Source organism: Littorina saxatilis, linkage group LG17 (assembly GCF_037325665.1).
Source record: "Littorina saxatilis isolate snail1 linkage group LG17, US_GU_Lsax_2.0, whole genome shotgun sequence".
NCBI classification, from domain to species: domain Eukaryota; kingdom Metazoa; phylum Mollusca; class Gastropoda; order Littorinimorpha; family Littorinidae; genus Littorina; species Littorina saxatilis.
The window spans coordinates 67,586,421-67,594,628 of NC_090261.1; the positions used below are offsets into that span (position 1 = coordinate 67,586,421).

The following is an 8,208-nucleotide window of genomic DNA, read 5'->3' on the forward strand; positions in this document are numbered from 1 at the left end:
CCAGTATGTTAAAATAACGCCTGAGTAGCGCAACTCAGTTGCTGCTAGCTTTCTACTGGGAAGAAGCAACCCAAATTTTCAAGCGATGTGACAATAAAGTTATAAAAATGAAAGAAAAAAAAGAAGAAATGTTTGAAGAAGCAAAGCCATTAACTCACCAGGCTCCAGACACCAGGAGGCATTGGCACCTCTCTTCCATGTCCATCAAACTCCTGTTTACAAATATCAAGACTATAAAACACAAAAACTAGGCACCCAGAGACGGTATCCATGTCCCACCCCCGTGTCACATAAAAGACCTCAGTCATTCTGCCATAAGTGCAGATGGCTGATACCTCATAAACACATGTGTAGACTCATCTAAAGTTGTGGTAAGACCCGGTACCCGGGAGCATGCCCCTAATAGCTCTTGCATTTCTTGCACATAAAAATATATGCATTGATTGAACATGGGATTTTTCTTTCCTGGGCAATGTGATGTTAGAGGCTGACTAAAACTCACATTTAGACGGTTGGCCGAAACTACAAAATCATAAACAAATTAAAGGAATTCCAACTCAAATATGTTGATACAAAAATGTTACTTGTATTTTTGCTTTTACCAAGCAATGATATTTGACACAGATCCCGACGGTCATTGTTCACCTCAACAGCGAACGTGGTCTCAGAAAACAATGACTAAATCTGAGAAAATGGTCTCCAAGGGAGACAATCATTCAAAGGGATACTTCCCTTATCATAATATTGATTTTTTTTATGATAGCAAAAAACGTAGCTGATGCCTTTTGTGGTAGTCAACAAGTTAATGGAGAAAAAAAGTTTTGCGTTACCTCAAAGAAGTCACACACAGGCACCATGGGGTCCTTCTTGTGCTCGGCGCGCACAAAGGACGCGGTCAGCTTGTGACACTTGGCGTCCACAGACTTGCCATCTCTGTCTTGGCTAACCTGTACACACAATGCACTGCACTTTCATTTTGTACAAAAACGGGAAAGCCATTTACAACTGTGGAGAATTGTTCAGTAAATTTAATATCTGATTCTCTCATCATGACACAAAAGAAAGAAAAAGGGGTTTTGTGTGTGTGCGAATGTGTGTGTGTGTGTGGAGTGGTGTGTGTGTGTGTGTGTGTGTGTGTGGAGTGGTGTGTGTGTGTGTGTGTGAGTGTGTGTGTGTGTGAGTGTGAGTGTGCCTGTATGTGTGTGTGTGTGTGTGTGTGTGTGTGTGTGTGTGTGTGTGTGTGTGTGTGTGTGTGTGTGTGTGCATGCGTGTGTGTGTACTTGTGTGTTTGTGTGACAATAAGTGTCCCTATGTTGATGTGTACAGCAATGACTCTCCAGACAAGCGAAGTCACATGCTTGTTCATTACTTCACACACACAACTGAACGTAAGACACAAGACTTTAACATTCTCTTCATCATCCATAGATCTGAACAAGTAATGACAAACAGACCACTATAGCATAACACTCACATCAGCCATAGATCTCAACAAATAATGAACAACACACGTCATCCACAGATCTCAACAAATAACGACGAACAGAACACAGCAACACACGTTATCCATACATCAACAAATAACAACAAACAGAACACAGCAACAAACGTTATCCATACATCAACAAATAACAACAAACAGAACACAGCAACACACGTCATCCACAGATCTCAACAAATAACAACAAACAGGACACAGCAACACACGTCATCCATACATCAACAAATAACAACAAACAGAACACAGCAACACACGTCATCCACAGAACAACAAACAGAACACAGCAACACACGTCATCCACAGATCTCAACAAATAACAACAAACAGAACACAGCAACACACGTCATCCACAGATCTCAACAAATAACAACAAACAGAACACAGCAACACACGTCATCCACAGATCTCAACAAATAACAACAAACAGAACACAGCAACACACGTCATCCACAGATCTCAACAAATAACAACAAACAGAACACAGCAACACACGTCATCCACAGATCTCAACAAATAACAACAAACAGAACACAGCAACACACGTCATCCAGAGATCTCAACAAATAACAACAAACAGAACACGGCAACACAACATTCACATGAGCCAAAAATCTCAACAAATAATGGCAAACATAACACTGAAAAACAACACTCACATCAGCCATAGATCTCAACAAATAATGATGAACAGAACTGGGTGGCCGAGTGGTAACGCACTTGCGCTCGGAAGCGAGAGGTTGCGAGTTCGACCCTGGGTCAGGGCGTTAGCAATTTTCTCCCCTCTTTCCTAACCTAGGTGGTGGGTTCAAGTGCAAGTCTTTCGGATGAGACGAAAAACCGAGGTCCCTTCGTGTACACTACATTGGGGTGTGCACGTTAAAGATCCCACGATTGACAAAAGGGTCTTTCCTGGCAAAATTGTATAGGCATAGATAAAAAAAATGTCCACCAAAATACCCGTGTGACTTGGAATAATAGGCCGTGAAAAGTAGGATATGCGCCGAAATGGCTGCGATCTGCTGGTCGATGTGAATGCGTGATGTATTGTGTAAAAAATTCCATCTCACACGGCATAAATAGATCCCTGCGCCTTGAGTCCGAGTCTGGAGATACGCGCGCGATATAAGACTTCATATAACAATAACACAGCAACACAAGATCTCAACAAATAACGACGAACACAACACAGCAACAAACGTTATCCATACATCAACAAATATAGACAAACAGAAGGCAGCAATACAACACTCACATCAGGATGGATGCACATGTTTTTGCGAGAACTGAGGGCCACCCCGATGAAGTCAGGCTGCTCCCCGGTCTCCTTCTCATAGTACTCTATCAGGTTCCGCATCTCCTCCACCACCTGTGGTGCACACAAATAGAAATATATATAACTTTACACGCACACACCTAGGTAGTGCAACTCTTGTTGCTGCTAGCTTTCCACTGGAAAAGGAAGCCACCTGAATTTCCCGGCAATGGAATGATAAAGTACAGTAGAACCCTCTTTTTACGACTTCCAAAATCTGAGAAAATTAGGTCTTATAAATGAGGGAGTTTTAAACTGGAGGTAAATTTACAGAGGGGATGAACAGAAAGTCTGAAAAAGCAAGTTCTTAAAAGGGATGAAGTCTTAAATTGTGTGTGTGTGTGTGTGTGTGGGGGGGGTGTCCTTAAAAAGAGTGTTCTACTGTATATGACTTTACACCTACACATACACATACCTAGGTAGTGCAAGTCTTGTTGCTGCTAGCTTTCCACTAGAAGGAAGCCACCTATATTTCCAAGCAAATGCATAATAAAGTAATGGAAATACAAAAAAATAAAGGAAATGAAAAAAGGAAACTTGCATTTATCTAACAAGTATAATAGGCATAAGAATGTAAGTGCATGTCAATACATCTGATAAGCGTACAGGCATGATAATGACAATGTACTTAGCATGGGTGCCAAAAAATGACTCAAGTCAGTTTGCAAAAACACAGAGAAAAATGACAACTGACATATGCAAGTAAAGTCCAAATAATTGTAGACAGGTGTAAAACCCGATTTTTGAACATAGCACTATTCACATTTTAAATTATAATGGGTGAAATTTGCTAATCATACTCATAGTACCAATTCAGACCAAAACAAAAAGGAGAGAAGTACCATTATGCTACAGAATCTGACTCTTTCACAGTCTGCTTAAAAAACCTACACAGACTGCCCTGACAGCTGGAGGCACAGTAGGGTAAAGCCCGTCCCTAATTGAGCACAGAGTCACACAGACTGCCCTGACAGCTGGAGGCACAGTAGGGTAAAGCCCGTCCCTAATTGAGCACAGAGTCACACAGACTGCCCTGACAGCTGGAGGCACAGTAGGGTAAAGCCCGTCCCTAATTGAGCACAGAGTCACACAGACTGCCCTGACAGCTGGAGGCACAGTAGGGTAAAGCCCGTCCCTAATTGAGCACAGAGTCACACAGACTGCCCTGACAGCTGGAGGCACAGTAGGGTAAAGCCCGTCCCTAATTGAGCACAGAGTCACACAGACTGCCCTGACAGCTGGAGGCACAGTAGGGTAAAGCCCATCCCTAATTGAGCACAGAGTCACACAGACTGCCCTGACAGCTGGAGGCACAGTAGGGTAAAGCCCGTCCCTAATTGAGCACAGACTGCCCTGACAGCTGGAGGCACAGTAGGGTAAAGCCCGTCCCTAATTGAGCACAGACTGCCCTGACAGCTGGAGGCACAGTAGGGTAAAGCCCGTCCCTAATTGAGCACAGAGTCGACTTGGCGAAGCTTCGCGAAGTCTTTATACCAAAAACCTGCAGCTACGGCGAAGTACTTTGTACCTTACTTTGCTTCTTAAGTTTTGACATGCGAAGCTACGCCATAGCTCTCCGACGAAGTTGTTCTTTTTGTCAGAAGAATGCTTTTTGAGTCAAGATGGACGTAGAAATCACACTCGTAAGTGCAGAGTGCATTCCCTTGGACTTTGCGAAAATATGCTGAAAGTAGTTCAATTAAAGGACGAATTCTCGTTCCGAAAGCTTCGCAAAGTCGACTTTGTCCAATTAAGGACAGGCTTAAAGGTACTGAACTTGTCAAATCCAGGTGTACGGAGCCCCTGGGGCTTTTAGTCATACCTCAGGCAGCTATCCGTTAGAAGAACTACCAAGTTTCATTGACTTGCACCCAAAGAGTCAAGAAGTGCGATTTTTTTACGAATTAATTTCGTACTCGGACCCGGCTGGTCTTGACCTATTTTTGGATCTAAATTTAGATCAGGTAGATCACCACATCATGCACAAAAAGACACGTCACTAGCAAACTATGTCAGACGTCATCATGAGTTTGTGTAAAACAAAATGGAGGCCGGAATCACTCAGTTGAATCGAACTCCGACCAAACACCACGTAATAACTAGGTTCATTTATGCACTCGCGTGAACAAGAAACTGTCAAGCTTCACAGATGTCGTCGTTGGGTAGTTTTGGGTTTGTTTTACTACCATAGGAGGATTTTTGAACTGTAAATGCACTCAGCTGCAACAAAAACGCAAAACAAAGGCTGTGAGCTACACTGTGCCTTTAAGATCCTGCAAATGGTCTCACAAACTCACACTAAAATCAGTCAAAAGCATCAATTACCTTTTCCAATTCTGGAACAGTTCTGGAGCAGTAGATCAGTTTGTTGACTTCCAGTGGAAAGGCCTGGAAGTGAAAGTTGTTGGGATTTGGTAAAAACTACTTGGTAACATTTTGTCACAATAAAAAAGAACATTTTTGAAGAATATTATGAAATGAAGGCAAGCACCTTCAAAATCCTATCCCCATGTTTTTTTCTCTCTGAATTTCGATGATCAGAAATTAAACCTTTTTTTAAAGCAACCACCGCAACAGTCTGCCAGGCAAATTGGTGTAAGAGTGGGTTGTATGTCATGTTATCTGAAGATTATTTAGAAAATAATTGTAAACAGTACTGTTATCTCTGAAACAACAACAACAACAACAACAACAACAAAACAAGAAATGAATAGAATGTTTACAATACCTGCATGTAGGCAATGATAAGCGACAGAAGGGAGACAGTCTTTCCTGTTCCTGAGGGCATCTCCAGTACACAGTGCCCCTGAAAAACATAGCCATACATAGATATATACCAACAATAAATCTTGAAAATGACAGGAAAAAAAGGGTCAGTACAATGTTCTAGATGATCGAACGTGTAGCAAAGACCTGTACTTGTACGTGTAGATATTGCATCACCCGTGCCTCACTTTTTTCTCCAATGTTTCAAACGCATACGTTGTTTTGCTACCACCAAGACTGCAGATCTTGGCAAACGGGTGACGTAAAAACTAGATTTGATGACGTTACACGTTCCCGTTTACGTCTTCAAAAGTGCCACATCTAGATCTTGCTAATGACTCAAAACCAAAGACTAATTATTGAATTTATTACTGCTAACCCAAAATCTTTGTCTCTTTGTGCTTCTTCTTCTTCAGCGTTCCAGATTTTTTCCGGTTACGTGTGAGCTGGTTTGCCCATTTGGGTTCCCGAAACTATACTCTGAGAACATAGTCAGCTTCACTCCGCTTTCGTTGAGTAGTCATGCTGGGTATTTTCATGTTTCCATAACCCACCGAACTCCAACATGGATTACAGGATCTTTTCCGTGCACACTTGGTCTTGTGCTTGCGTGTACACACGAAGGGGGTTAAGTCACTAGCAGGTCTGCACATAAGTTGACCTGGGAGATCGGAAAAATCTCCACCATTGACTCACCAGGCGGCAGTGACCGGGATTCAAACTCACGACCTCTCGAACTCACCACACCACTGCGCCCGTCACCTCTTTGTGCTTTAAAGAAAGGAAACACATGCAGCACAGTCTAGACTGCAGATGCTTTCTTAATATTTCACCGAATTTAACCTTTTTTCCGTTTTGGCTGCATATCATTATTGATAGACGAATTCCGAAAATAACTCTGTTGGGTTTGTATGGGTTGTAAAAGTGTGAATGCCCTTGACCTTGCTGTTCACTCAGACAAACGGGGCGGGGATGTAGCTCAGTCGGTAGCGCGCTGGATTTGTATCCAGTTGGCCGCTGTCAGCGTGAGTTCGTCCCCATGTTCGGCGAGAGATTTATTTCTCAGAGTCAACTTTGTGTGCAGACTCTCCTCGGTGTCCGAACACCCCCGTGTGTACACGCAAGCACAAGACCAAGTGCGCACGAAAAAGATCCAGAGTTCGGTGGGTTATAGAAACACGAAAATACCCAGCATGCTTCCTCCAAAAGCGGCGTATGGCTGCCTAAATGGCGGGGTAAAAACGGTCATACACGTAAAAGCTGTGGGAGTTTCAGCCCATGAACGAACAAACAAACAAACAAACAACTCAGACAAACATTAGACTGAGGGGCCAATCACTAGGGAGGAGTGTGTCGGAAACACATGGACAGGAGCATTTGTCAGAAGAAAAGCTGAAGCAAGGGTATTCACTCTTTCACAACCCATACAAACCCGATGGAGTTATTTCTGAAAATCACTTATTTCAACTGATCCAATATTCTTCCAGCTGAATACTATCCATCCTCATGGTAATATCCATGCCAAAGTTAAAAAAGGAATCAAACCTTGGCATCCAGTGTGCGTTTGAGTTCCAACATGTAAAGGTACTGTTCAGGGTAGATAAAGTCATATGGAAAGTAGACTAACAGACCATCCACGTTTAACCTGAAAGTAGAAGGCTCCAAATGAAGTGAACACAAAAAAACACGAATATTTCAACCAAAATCACACTTAGTTTAGTAAGTTCTGTTTGAAACTTTAGCTGCCAATGTATTGAATCTGAAGTCCCATGTTGTTGTTTTTTCCCTCTCTCTCTCTCTTTCACACAAACACACACACACACATGCACAGAAACACACACATGCACAGAAACACACACACACACACACACACACACACACACACACACACAAACACGCACACACACACACACACACACTACTTGAGTGATATCTAGGTACACAGTCCAACTGTTCTTAATTTGAGACTGAGAGCCTTGCACAACCGTCTGCAAAAACTGCAAAACATGAGCTAAATCGATGCATTTTTCATTTCTCGTAGTACAGGAAAATAAAACGTTATACTAACTTCATTTTCGCAGCGATCTGGCAGTAGCAGCAACTGGGAGCACGGGAAAATATAAGACGAACTTTGAAGTTGGTGTGCTGTCAACTTTTGCTTTTGCCAGACCGGAAGCATGTGTAGAATAGAAACAGGAACAGGAAGTGACCTTGCATAAATCAACATGGCGGACGCTAGCAGACGAGTGCGTCGGGGATACAGTGCCCAATTTGTCGTCAACCAAAGATCCGACAAGCAAATCAACCCTCTCCATTTGATAGTTTCAAAGCCCAACGCAGAACTCCTGAAAAAAGTTAGTGACGATGACACATTCGTGTGCGCCCTGCGAATTGAGCGGAGTGAAAAATCGCCTTCCTCTTCTGCCAATGATTCTCCATCGAAATCGAAAGAAGAGGATTTTGTAGACGTACCAAAGAGCCCTCTCCCAGTGCAGGCAACGTCTACGTTCTGGTCAGCTGAGGACATTGCTGTTTGTGTGTGGGCGAAGGACGACTGCGACGACCCTTTGTTTTCAGCCGATGACGATTCGGATAGTTGGGAAAAAGAGATAACACTGTTCTGCACCTC

At 42.9% G+C, this 8,208-nt stretch overlaps 1 protein-coding gene across 1 annotated transcript in view; it reads right to left on the reverse strand.

The window, feature by feature from the left end:
• The window catches only part of LOC138952290 (general transcription and DNA repair factor IIH helicase subunit XPD-like), a 60,423-nt gene extending 52,674 nt beyond the window's left edge, over positions 1 to 7,749 (reverse strand). The window contains exons 1-7 of the mRNA XM_070323923.1: positions 7,648 to 7,749; positions 7,125 to 7,224; positions 5,542 to 5,619; positions 5,139 to 5,201; positions 2,754 to 2,867; positions 831 to 947; positions 159 to 212 (exon numbers count right to left, since the gene is read on the reverse strand). Of these exons, the coding sequence (XP_070180024.1) occupies positions 159 to 212; positions 831 to 947; positions 2,754 to 2,867; positions 5,139 to 5,201; positions 5,542 to 5,619; positions 7,125 to 7,224; positions 7,648 to 7,652 (531 nt within the window). The 5' untranslated portion in view covers positions 7,653 to 7,749. The remainder of the gene's footprint in view (positions 1 to 158; positions 213 to 830; positions 948 to 2,753; positions 2,868 to 5,138; positions 5,202 to 5,541; positions 5,620 to 7,124; positions 7,225 to 7,647) is intronic.
• Between the last annotated feature and the right edge of the window lie 459 nt (positions 7,750 to 8,208).